Here is a 13,317-nt window from a genome sequence, read left to right on the forward strand (position 1 = left end):
AAAAAAATGGACTGTGTCATTCATGCTGCATGATTAACACTGTAAAAAAAAAAAAAAAAATCATCTATGGCAGAATTGATGTGTTTTCTCTCTCTGCTATCATAAAAAAAATAATAAAAGTTTTATAATATAGTCTATGTACTCAAAAGTGGAACCGATAAAAACTACAGTTCGCCACGCAAAAAACAAGCCCTCATACGGCCGCATCGACGGAAAAATAAAAAAGTTATGAATTTTGAAAAATAGAGAAGAAAATCCACCAACAATCGTTGCATCCTTAAGCCCAAAATAGGCCATGTCCTTAAGGGGTTAATGTAAATGGATGCCCTGAGTGAACAACGACCAAGAATTAGTTAGCTTCTCTCTCGTTGTTTAGTTACTGCACATGTAAACAGGCGGTTCATCTATGATGTGAAAGCACAGCAACGATTATCGCAGAGACAACCTTTCAGGCATCTGCACCAAGTTGTGCTGTGTAGAAGGACCCTAAAAAATAAAATTTAATTACAACTTGGGCAGACATTTGTCTTAACATATTTATTTTTACATATGCATGTAAATGCTTAAACATTTTCAAATACTGTACAACCTTAACCCCTTAACGCTACAGGGTGTACAGTTATGTCCTGCGCATTCAGGGTATGTATGAAGGGAGATCATGGGGTGATCTTGCCCCATACAATGCCGGTGCTGACTGTTTCTTACAGCCAACACCCGCCCGCAACAGCTCCAATGAGCCACACCACTCATCGAAGCTATTAACCTTTTAAATGCCACTGTCAATTTTGACAGCGGCATTTAAATGCCCTGACCGATGTTCGGGGGCCCCATATAGCCCCCCGCAATGAGATTGTGGTTTGCCATGCAGGTGTCATGGCAGCCGGGGGCCTTCTGAAAAACCCTAGAGCTGTCATTGCAGAGTGCCTATGGCATGGCTTGATAGAATGTCTGTCAGATAGCAGTATGCTATGGCATTACATGATACTGCAGGATCGATCAAAGCATTGCAAGTTCTTGTCCTCTCAGGGAACTAGAAACCAAAGTAAAAATAAGTTTTAAAAAGTTTTACTTATTATTAAAAAAAAGTAATAAACGTAAAAAAAAAAAACACTTTTGCAATATTAATCTTTAAAGAATTGAAATAATAAAACAAAAATACATATTTGGTATCAATGCGCCTGTAAAAGTCCAATCTATAAAATAGATTATTTACCCCACACGTTGAACTTCATCAGAAAAAAAAAAAGAATGCCAGAACAATCCTTTTTGTGGTCACTCCATCTCCAAGAAAAAATGTAATCATAAGCAATCAAAAATTCATATGTATTCAAAAATTGTAAAAGCAGAAACTACAGGATGTCCCGCACAGAATGAGTCCTTGCACTAATATGTCGACGGACAAATAAAAAGATTATTGCAGTCAGAAGATGGCAACAGAAAATAATTTTAATAACTTGTATATTTAGTATACAAAAAAAACTCTATAAGTTTGGTATTGTAGTAATCATATTGAGAGATAGAATAAAGTTATCATGCCATTTTTGTGGCAGTGTGTACGCCGTAGAAATAAGATGCACCGAAATGTGTTTTTTTTCCCATTCCTTTCCACGTAGATTTTTTTACGTTTTTCTGTAGATTATATAGTACATTAAATAGTACCATTAAAAATACAACTTGCAAAAAACAAGCCCTCGGACAGCGACAGCGATGAATAAATAAAATTTTTTTAAAGGGGGAGGGAAAAAAGGCCGTTTCCTTAAGGGTTTAAACAATCTTGGTAGAGCATGATGGACTTGTTGTAGAGGGTGGAATTTGTATTAGAGAGTCAAGATTCTGCTGCTGGAGTCAGTTTCTTGAACTTGGCATCAAGGGAGGTTTGCACAATGCTCTTCTTTTTCCCATCATAAATAGCCTTGTAGCATCTAAGGCCTTCAGTAACTGTACAGTAAACCTCTCCATATCAGCGCTGCGGAATAAGTTGGCGCTATACAAATAAAGATGATTATTATTATATCAGGACCTTGCTCTTCTAACTTTGCCATTCCTGCCATCTATCCTCAATAAGTTGAAAAGCATCAGCTAACTCTTTCATAGTTTGAAGTGTCTAAGTCCTGGTTTTCTTCCCTAAATGCTATCATCTGCTGCTCCAGTTGCATAAGTTCTTTATTGCCTAGTTCTTTACCAAGAGGAGTCAAGTTACTCTGTAATATCACATTCATGGATGTCCAACTGCTCATTACGCATGCAAGCAAGATCCTTCTCAAAATTATTTCCTTATTTTCTCTTAACTTTCAACTATATGTTTTGTCCCATAGGCACATGGAACTGTTGGTGAACCTTGGTGGATTTGGGTTGAAGATCCCATTAATGACCATATTTATCATTCAGAATACTTTCTACTTCAGAAGAAACAGGTAAACTGCTTTACTTTCAATATAGTATTGCAACTTCTTAACTGCAACTTCCTTTGCTGTGAACTAGACATAAAATATTTGTGCATTACGGGGTTTATTGTCCTCAATGTGTTGCAGGAATAACTCCTTACATGCATTTAAAGGGAATCTCTCAGCTTCTATGATCTCTATGAATTAAAGTTATGGGCTTATAAGAGCTGAAAGATTCCCTTTGGTAAGTATAATGATACCAAGCAAATCTAGACTCTCCTCTCTGACACCAGCCTCATTAATCCTGGCACTTATTGCCAAAAAACCTCTGAAGTCTGGAAAAAACTGGAGGCTTTTACCATTTATGAGATTATCAGAACCTCTGCTATTAGAGATACAGATCAACCAGATTCCTACTTCTATACAACCCAACTAAATTTTATTGAAAAATTCGATCTTATCACAACCCTCAGAAAATTTCAAGAATCTTTGATGCCACTTTAAGAGATCCTTTGTTGTATGAAACTTACCTTGCCCTTTCTAAATCCCCTCGTAAACTTCCTTCACGCCTTTACAATGGCTTGCTGCTGGAGTCTTCTCCTAGCAAGCCCGCTATCTCAGGGAATAGAAGAGACCTGAATATATACCTTTCAAAGGAAGAAGTAGACCGCATCCTCTGTAACTCCTATTGTTTCTCAAATATGTGCGTTTACAAGAGAGTCCATTTAAATTACTGATGAGGTGGTACAGAACCTCAGCTCACATGTTAAACTTAAATTTAGTGCCTTGAGACAAATGTTGGCTATCCAACGCACAGAAGGGTGCTTTACTATACTTGGTCATCAGTTAATGAGCTGATTAATAAAGTGTAGTCATTCTGTGGAGACCTCTGCTCTCTTTCCTACTTTCGGCTAAGAGCCTCCCGACCATACTTACTTCTGCTGCAAAATTACTGATACCTCAGAAATGGAGACCCCCCCCCCCCCCCATCAATTACTTTGTGGAGATATAATCTCTCCCAGATTTATCGCAATGAAGAGTTCACCAGTTTGGAGTCCCATACTAGAAATACATTTGGCAATTTTTTTTCAGCTATGGCTGGATTTCTCTAAAGAAAATATCTCATAACACATAATCCAATGGTATTCCTTTTGCTTCTCCGATGTCACTATGTGTATTCCTTAGGTATTACCTGTTGTACAGGTACAACCACTTTACTACTAAAAGTTGTATTTTCACTTATGCGTTAATGTTTACACATCCATTTCAATTTAATTTTACTGAGACTTGCATGTCTGCTTAACCCCTTAACGAACACCTATACACGTTTTGACTGCGGCCATTAATGGGCTTTATGTTGATGCACTGTCTTTTGACAGTGGCTTCATCAGAAGCCTGACAGAGGTGCTGAGTAGAGATGAGCGAACGTACTCGGATAAGCACTACTCGTCCGAGTAATGTGCCTTATCCGAGTACCGCTGTACTCGTGCTGAAAGATTCGGGGCGCTCCGCTGCTGACAGGTGAGTCGCAGCGGGGAGCGGGGCAGAGCGGGCGGGAGAGAACGAGAGAAAGATCTCCCCTCCGTTCCTCCCCGCTCTCCCCTGCAGCTCCCCGCTCCGCAGCGCGTCCCGAATCTTTCAGCACGAGTACAGCGGTACTCGGATAAGGCACATTACTCGGACGAGTAGTGCTTATCCGAGTACGTTCGCTCATCTCTAGTGCTGAGCTGTTGGATAACAGCCTGGTAACTGCTCTAACAACAGAAACCAACAAGACCTTTGATCCTTACTGTTTAACCATGTTTTACCCTTTAGTGTGACCGTGGCATGTAAAACGATGACAGAGTGAGTGGTGATCATAGGGTTCCAATGACACTCGGAGGTTTGAATACAGCCTCCAGCTCTGACAGCTATGGTGGCCTATCAGGGTCAGCCCCTGGCTGAGCTTCCTAGGCTTTCTAATACACTGCTATACTGTAGTATAGCAGTGTTTTAGAAGAATTATAAAATATGGTTATATTTAAGTCCCTTAGTGGGATAAAAATGTTAAAAATAATGAGAAAAAAGATAATATAAAAACATCAAAACCCTACCTTTCCGCCTTTACGATGTAAAAAAAAAAATCACACATATGATATTACTGCGTATATAATAACTCAGAGAAAAAAGTTAGTACATTATTTAACATGCATGCCATGAATATAAGTACAATAAACATTGCGAAAATAGCTAATTTTGCCTGTTTTTGCGAAGCATGAAATTGAAAGTGATCAAAACATTGCATGGATTAACAAATGATACCTTTTGAGAAGTACATCTTATCCCCCAAAAACAAAACCCTTACACAACACTTTTGACAGAAAAACAATGCATCAATAAAAAAAAATGTTTTTAAAAGCGTGAAAAAATAGGGGGAAAAACGACATAAATTTGATATTGACATATTCATACCGGCCTGCAGAATTAATTTAAGATATTATTTGTACTGCACGGTGAATGCCGTTAAAAATAAAACAAACGTGCTAGAATTGCACATATTGTTTATGTTGCTTCTAGAAAAAATGAAATAAAAAGCAATCAGAATTTTATATCTTCCCAGAAATTGAATAGATGAAGACTAGAGTTCATCCAGGAATAAACAAGCCCTCATTTTGACAGAAAAATTTAAAAGTTAAAGCTCTAGGAATGCGGGGAATGAAAAAAACGGAAAAATTATTTGGTCATTAAGGTGCAAGCAGGCTTGGTCACCAAGAGGTTAAGCAAATCCGTATTTTGTTATATATTTTCTCAGTAAAAAAATAAGTATGAATAAAAGACCATTTTAATGAGTACTTGTTGCTCTCCTAACATGTCTTTTAACAATCCTAAAGCAACTTTTTTTATTACCTCTGTGATGTGCCTCTAAAGGCCCATTTAGACCCAACAATTCCCGCTCAAAAATCGCTCAAAGCCATCTTTTGAGTGAGAATTGTTGGGTTTAAATGCAGGAACATCGTGCTGTTTTCGTGCACGAGTTGTTCATCGTTCAATTCTAGTTTTCTTGAAGGTTTCTTACAGCCCGTGTACTCTTGGTAGTTCACAGCGGGACCGCCGGTTGTAATTGTGGAGAACAATACAGCTGTTTGCTTATGCAGAACAGCTGTATTGTTCGCTGAGAGTTAGCGGCAGTATCCTGCTCCGCCTGCATAGCTCTTAAATAGCTACTTAGCTACTAAAGACTATGCAAAGATGATCGCTCAAAACTTTCACTCACACTATCGTTTTAGCGACTTTTGAGCGATCACCTGTCAATGTAAATGGGGTCTAACAATCCTCCTGGAAGTGTATGAATAGACAGACAACTTGACATTATCATTTTCCTTGCTAATGGGATATGTCTCTGCAAAAATGCATTGTCAAGCTTGACTGAACAGTGCTAGAGTGTGTAGGGACAAGCCCCATTGACAGGGGAAATAGTATCTTCCAGTTCTCACTTTAGATATACATGCCCAGGAGGAATAACAGAGGAGCAGCACAAAGGCGACTTCTAAGAAAAGCAGGACCAGAATTCTTATTCCAAGGGAAGTATAATTGACTAAAAAGACTTCAGGAGAGCTGACTTGTCGTCTTTAAACTGTTAGGACTGTTCATTTTACTTTTCTGAAGATCATTTTACTTCCAACAGGTTGTAATGAAAGAGCAACAGTTTCTAGTGTTTACAATACCCATCTTTGAACCATTACCCTCCCAATACTATATCAGAGCTGTTTCCGATCGATGGCTGAGAGCCGAAGCTGTGTGCATAATAAATTTCCAGCACCTCATTTTGCCGGAGAGGCATCCTCCACACACAGGTAGGAATGTATTGTACGGGTTTATTTATCCTTGTATACATGCATTTTCAGTGCCATTCTGATTATTTGCAATATGTGTTTTTCTCTCTCTATATATAAACGTGTAGATCAGATTAGGTATACCCTGTGGATTCCAGCTGCTTCACAAACCATGTACAGTTTTAGCATTGTCTTTGTTTTACAATTTTACAGGAGACCTGTCACTTTCTTTTCCCCCCTTTACTATTCACACTACCATATGTATGCTTGGAATGCAAGTCTGATTTCAGTATCCTTCCCATATAATGATGGACAATACTTCTGCAATTACATTAATAAAGTTTTCCCAAAATCTACGTAAGTGACCTGTGATGTGTCTGCTAGCTCCAGGAAGAGCCTGACATAGTCAACGAAGCCTCTAGCCTGGTGATTGACTTTCCATTTCCTCCTTTCACTGTATGAAATCTTGCATCAGCTGGACGCACAGTGCATAACAAGCTCATGAACATGCTGGACTCCTCCTGATACAAGTGTACACATTTCCATACTGCTCTAGAACTTTGCGCATCATTATACAGGTAGCGAGGGCCGACTTGAATTTCTAGCATGTACATGGTAGTGTGAGCAGATGACAGAGTCTCTTTAAATTTGTTGTTGTCAGCTTAGGCATACTTGTTTAAAAAGTGCTATTACCCATATATGTTTAACACATTTCTGTAAGCCAGTCTAAAAGAAGAACTGTTATGCTGTTTTTATACATAAGATGCCTCCTTTAATATTCTAGCTTGACCTTACTACCTGAACTTTAATGCTTTTGAAACCACTGCTGTTTTTTCACATTTGTTTGAACTGAAGTGTTGTGACTAGTGCATCCTCATAGATATAGGCAGGCTATACATGTTACACTTTATGGAGGGTAAATTGATCCTGTCATCACTAATGATTCTATTTCAGAATTGCTGGATTTGCAGCCATTGCCAGTTAATGCCTTGGGAAATAGAGCATATGAAACCCTTTACAAGTTTACACATTTCAACCCAGTTCAGACTCAGATCTTTCATACTCTTTATCACACGGACACAAACGTTCTCCTCGGGGCTCCTACAGGCTCTGGAAAAACAGTAGCTGCAGAGTTGGCCATCTTCAGAGTCTTCAACAAGTATCCAAAATCCAAGGTCAGAAATGAACTTTACTATGTTCATATACAGAATGATACATAAATGTTGTCTACTACTTATACCCTATCAAGGTTTCTATGTATCATAGTAGATTCTATGGTTTATAATTATGTGTGTTCACTACAGCTCATTCCTTGCAATACACCACTGAAATTGTTGATTTCTGGAAAGCTTGTTTGTGATGAATGTGGATTTATTTAGACAAATGGTCTGATCACTGCTAAAGGTGGATACTTTAATGAGAGGAATAATAGGGAAAGCAAGGTACAATTCATTTGTATACAAATATATGTATACATATGTATGTAAATGAGTACAAATTTGCCCTACTTGGCAGGTATTGAAATTGCTGAGATGTCATTTTTATATATCTCTGAAGTCCTTATACATTTAAAACCTATTGCTTGATATAAAATATAAAACAACCTAAGCTTTTTCAATTTATCTTGAATTTCTAGGCAGTTTATATAGCTCCTTTGAAGGCTCTGGTCCGTGAAAGAATGGAGGACTGGAAAGTAAGGATCGAAGAAAAACTTGGCAAAAAGTAAGTAATTTATCTTTTAATTTAATTAAGAGTATCTACAGATTTTATTTTAATACTTTAGCCTGTTCCCAACTAATGACAAAAGTATACATTGTGGGGGTAGTTGTTAGTATAGTTTGATGATTATTTTGCGGGCACTGCCAGTGCACCAACGAGATCAGTAACAGAAGCAGGGCTGTAATACAAATCCCTGCTCTTGGTGCAATTGCCAGGAATGGAGAAAACTGAGATCCCAGCCATTAAACCCCTAGTGTTGCTATCAAACAACATCAAAGCACTGTACAGAGGGTGGAAGTCTTCTTTTAATAGTGATTTCCAGTCCCAGTGACATACTGTTGGGGGATGGTGTCTCCATGGAGACAGTCAAGGATCTGACAAAGGTTCCCAGAGCTGTCTCACATATTCCTAGTAGGCCATAATTGAAGTAAGGCCCCTTTACACAGAACGACTGTCGGGTACCCAAGCAACCAACAGCCATCTCACTGACTGCCACTTGAGTATCGTTCCTGTCCTTACACTGGAGTGATAGTTATTCAAGTGAGTGGAGTGAGCCGGGATTGTTCTGGCCCGCCCGCTTTCATTCATACTAAACTGGCATGGCTCAGACGTTGAGCGGCTCCTGTTTACACGGCCCGATAGTTGACTAAGTGACTCCGACAGGTGAGCAATTTCTCACACAGTGCTCTGTCGGCAGCCACTTGTGCACAGGATGAATATATCCCCGCTGTTTCCAGTGAGAATTCTGGCAACAATCACCCTCTATAAAGTATCCTTTAGACACAGTATCCGGACATGTATAAATATTGGCATCTTATTCATAATAGAAAAATGAAATGCAAAGTTAAGCCCAAAAATGAAGCAAAAAAGGATGAAAATTAACTTTTATTAACCCCTTAATGACTGCTTCTTATTTTAATTTTAACCTCCCAACTATCAAAAAATCATAACTCTTTTATTTATCCATCAATATAGTGCGGGATAAGTTGTGCTTTTCAATAGTACTATTTAATGTACCATGTAATGTACTGAAAACTTTTTAAAAATTCAAAGTAGATTGAAATGGAGGGTGGAGGGGAAGCACAATTCCGCCATCTGCAATACTGCAGCAAAAATGGCATGATAACTTTATTCTATGGGTCAGTATGATTACAATGATACCAAATTTATGTAGTCTTTTTTTTCCCTTGTACTACTTAAATAATTAAATATCTTTCGGGAAAAAAAAAAATTATTTTCTGCTGCCATCTTCTCACAGCTATAACTTATTCAATCTTCTGACAGCACAGTTGTGTGAGGGCTCATATTTTTGCGGTCCATTGGAGACTAGGTGACCAAAAAAGCACAATTCTAACGTTATTTATTTTTCTGAAGTTCACTGTGCGGGGTAAATAATGAATTGCTTTGATGGATCAGACTTTTATGGACACGGTGATACTAAATATGTTTTTATTTCTTATTTTGATTATTTCATTATAAATATGGCAAAAGGATTTTTTAAAACTTTTATTACTTTTTATTTTCTTTAATTGTTAATAAAACTTTTTAAAACTGATTTTTACATTTTTCTTAGTCACAATAGGGGACACAAACTTGCAAAGGTTTTATAACTCTAGCAGTATGATGTAATATCGCAGTATTACATTATGCTGCGATCTGATCCTTGCTGCCATGCCAACCGAATGGCACTCTGGGATCTCATAATGGCATTATAGTACCATGAGGTGCATCAAAAGAGGTGTAGAGGCACCTGACAAGAACATTGTTTTTCCTCTTTACAAGTCACTGGTCAGAGCACACATGGAGTATTGTGTACAGTTTTGGGCACTGCTACTCAAGAAGGACATAGTAGAGCTTAAGTGGATACAAAGGCGGGCAGTAATAAATGCTAAAGTAATAAATAGAATGGGCAGACTACAATACCCAGAGACGTTATAAAAATTGATTTAGGGTTATTTAGTTCAGAAAAAAAGACTGCTGAGGGGCGACCTGATAACTATGTATGAATATATCAGGAAACAATACAGGACTGTGACTGTAACAAGGGGGCATTCTCTACACCTTGAGGAAAGAAGGTTTCTACATTGACATAGAAAGGGGTTCTTTACCATAAGAGCAGTGAGACTATGGAACTCTTTGCCTGAGGACGTAGTGATGGCAAATTCAATAAAAGACTTCAAGAGGGGCCTAATGGCCTTTCTTGAGTGATACAATATTATATGTTATAATCATTAATAACCTCAGAAGGGTTGTTGATCTAGAGATTTTCAGTTGCAAGATTGGATTCAGAAAGGAATTTTTTCCCTTAAGTGAGGAAAATTGGCTTCTTCATAGTTTTTTCCCCCCTTTCTCTGGATCAACATTGGGGGATAATAGGCTAAATTGTATGGCATATGTCTTTTTTTGGCCTTACATACTATATTGCTATGTTTTTTTGTACATCTTGGTTCCAAAAACACCAGAAATAAACCCATATTTAGTATATTTGAGGCATCTTTCACAACATTTATAAGCATGGTGACAGAAACACACACAGATCAGTTCTGGGATTAACTGCAAACAATTAAGAGAAAAGTGTGATTCAGCTACATCAGCATAATCAGACGCGCTTCCTAGTGATGTGAAAAACTGTCATTGAACACGCAGTTTTGGAATGTGTGTTTTAGAGGATGTCTACAGTAAGGAGTTTTTATAGTATTTCATCATTATTGAACTAAAGACACATATTTTCTTATTAACAGAGTTGTAGAGTTGACCGGAGATGTCACTCCTGATATGAGAGCTATAATGGAAGCTGACCTAATTGTCACTACACCAGAGAAATGGGACGGTGTCAGCAGGAGTTGGCAAAACAGGAGTTACGTGCAGAAAGTTTCCATTTTAATCATTGATGAAATCCATTTACTTGGTGAGTACAGCTTCAAGAACTGTATCAACCAGGCAAATATTTGATATTTACTGTAATATATCAATGTATACCTCAACATGTGTTATTATTTGTAGGGGATGAGAGAGGACCAGTACTGGAAGTCATAGTATCTCGGACCAATTTCATTTCCTCGCATACAGAGAAGACCGTGCGAGTCGTTGGCTTATCAACTGCTCTAGCAAATGCCAGAGATCTTGCAGATTGGTTGGGCATTGGTCAGGTATGCTCCGAAATTTCAGCTTACTCCTCAGAAAGATAGTAAATAAAGTAATAAAGAGAATGAAGTAAAATACATGCAGGATGTACAGATGTGTCCACCCTTATCACTTCTTGAACTTCCTTTAAAGGGGTTGTCCCACGAAGATTATTGTTTATAGTTAAGACCAGCCCATACATTTTTGCAATTGCACTTATTAAAAAATGTTTCTGCCCCCAGATTTTCCAGGACTAATATTAGAATAGCGCCACCTGCAGTTTCTTTTCTGTGTCCACTTCATTAATTATTCTAAGGTGGCCACACTTGCTCAGTCTTGCTTCATACTTTTCTACACTGGGTATTATGTGATAGTTATATATTTTTGTAAGTCAGAGCTATGTTTTTCTATTACAGAACACCAATAACCTAATTGCCTTCACACAGTCATGGATTTAAATAATAAAGTTATGGCTACCTGAAGATTCCGAGCTTACGATGTTCAGCTTCCATTGAAATCAATAATAAAAGAACATTCAGCCAGAGTTTTATTCTCTTTGAATGTGTTCTAGTAATTTGGTGTTGCGTTGTATTTTATTTATAGTAGTGATTTAAACCTAAGTTTTATTGTAATAAACAGACATTAAAGGGGCTGTACCACAATTGCAAGTTATCCCCTATAAACAGGATAGGGGATAACTTGCTGATTGGTAGGGGTCTCACCGCTGAGACTCTGTCGTGTCCTTTTCTCCTGTCACTGTGGGGGGGCGCTTCTTCCCTTTTAGTGACATCACTGTGAATGGAGCGCTAGCCAAGCATGCGCCGTCAGTGCTCAATTCATTTCAATAGGGTTGATAAAAATAGCCGAGCAGCACGCACTCACCTGTCTCCACAGTGCCATTGAAAGTGAATGGAGCGCTTGTGCACTTGTGTAACCAGCACTTTATTCATTCTTCTCCTCACTGGGGGGAGGGAGGGTTGGTAAATACCCCACAGTGTGGAGGATGGGGGACACAGGACTTCAAGATCCCATCAGCAAGTTATCCACAGCATAAGGGCGCCCACCCACTGGCGTTTTTTTTCCCTGCAAAATTCGCAGCATTTTTTTCTCTGCAGGGGTCTATGGGACTTGTAATGTTAAAATCGCGATCGCGCAAAATCGCAATTTACCGCGAAATCGCAATTTTGCGCGATCGCGATTTTAACATTACAAGTCCCATAGACCCCTGCAGAGAAAAAAATGCTGCAAATTTCGCAGGGGAAAAAAACGCCAGTGGGTGGGCGCCCTAAGGGATAACTTGCTATTACCAAGCCAATAATATTTTATAATGTTGTATGCATGATATGTATTATATACAGACAATATGTCATATAGCCATTTACTCTTCTTAAGAATACAGCATGGTTTTCTTGAAATGGATCCGTAGTCACTTCTAATTTATCTCCAAATCTTTTGCTTCAGTAAAATAATTTCCAATGTTAATATTATTTAGCTTTGGTTGAAATATATATATATATTATTTTTATTTATTTTTGCATAGCTTTATTAACTGAACAGACTTGTTTTTACAGATGGGGCTGTTTAACTTTCGTCCATCTGTGCGACCAGTACCTCTGGAGGTCCACATTCAAGGCTTCCCTGGGCAACACTATTGCCCTCGTATGGCTAGCATGAACAAACCTGCATTTCAAGGTAAGCATTCAAACAATAAAATAAGGCTGTCGATATTGTCATAGTACTCTCTAGTGAGTTTTATGTAGATATGGAAAGGATCAGTGAGAACTGGTAGCTTTACATTTGCACTGCAAGAGAGGTGCACTTATGAACATGGGAAAGATCTGCTAGCTCAACGGATGCTCCAATGAACTTTCAGACGACTTTGCCTGAATGCAGTGATTTGTAGCTGCACAGGTCCCAGGAAAAACACGTAACAAGCAGAACCAGCATATTTATGGCTGAAATGTTTTACTGATTAGAAAATACTTGAAATAAACCCATATATGTCTCATAGCCATATCAGCTATTTAATGAACCACAAACTACTTAAGTAAGGCTGGAACACCAAGAAAAAAACTAATATTTCTTATCATTGCACTTGGATGTGCAATTAAGAGAAATAAGAGGTATTAGCCCTTTCCAATCCAATTTGTATCCTGGTTTTCCTAGGGGGCTTACTCTTTTTCTGCTGTTATATAACAGCGCTATATGCTGGCTCAAGTCAGTACTGCATAAGGTGACACTTTGGATAGGCTCCGACAGCAGAGAGGCTGGCAATATGC

At 38.3% G+C, this 13,317-nt stretch overlaps 1 protein-coding gene across 1 annotated transcript in view; it reads left to right on the plus strand.

The window, feature by feature from the left end:
- Positions 1–13,317, plus strand: part of ASCC3 (activating signal cointegrator 1 complex subunit 3) — a 677,124-nt gene that overhangs the window by 505,140 nt on the left and 158,667 nt on the right. Inside the window, exons 23-29 of the mRNA XM_066608127.1 lie at positions 2,316–2,414; positions 6,049–6,217; positions 7,151–7,371; positions 7,833–7,918; positions 10,657–10,823; positions 10,919–11,064; positions 12,610–12,730. Coding sequence (XP_066464224.1) covers positions 2,316–2,414; positions 6,049–6,217; positions 7,151–7,371; positions 7,833–7,918; positions 10,657–10,823; positions 10,919–11,064; positions 12,610–12,730 — 1,009 coding nt within the window. The remainder of the gene's footprint in view (positions 1–2,315; positions 2,415–6,048; positions 6,218–7,150; positions 7,372–7,832; positions 7,919–10,656; positions 10,824–10,918; positions 11,065–12,609; positions 12,731–13,317) is intronic.

The sequence above is a fragment of the Eleutherodactylus coqui genome, chromosome 1 (genome assembly GCF_035609145.1).
Source record: "Eleutherodactylus coqui strain aEleCoq1 chromosome 1, aEleCoq1.hap1, whole genome shotgun sequence".
Classification (NCBI taxonomy): domain Eukaryota; kingdom Metazoa; phylum Chordata; class Amphibia; order Anura; family Eleutherodactylidae; genus Eleutherodactylus; species Eleutherodactylus coqui.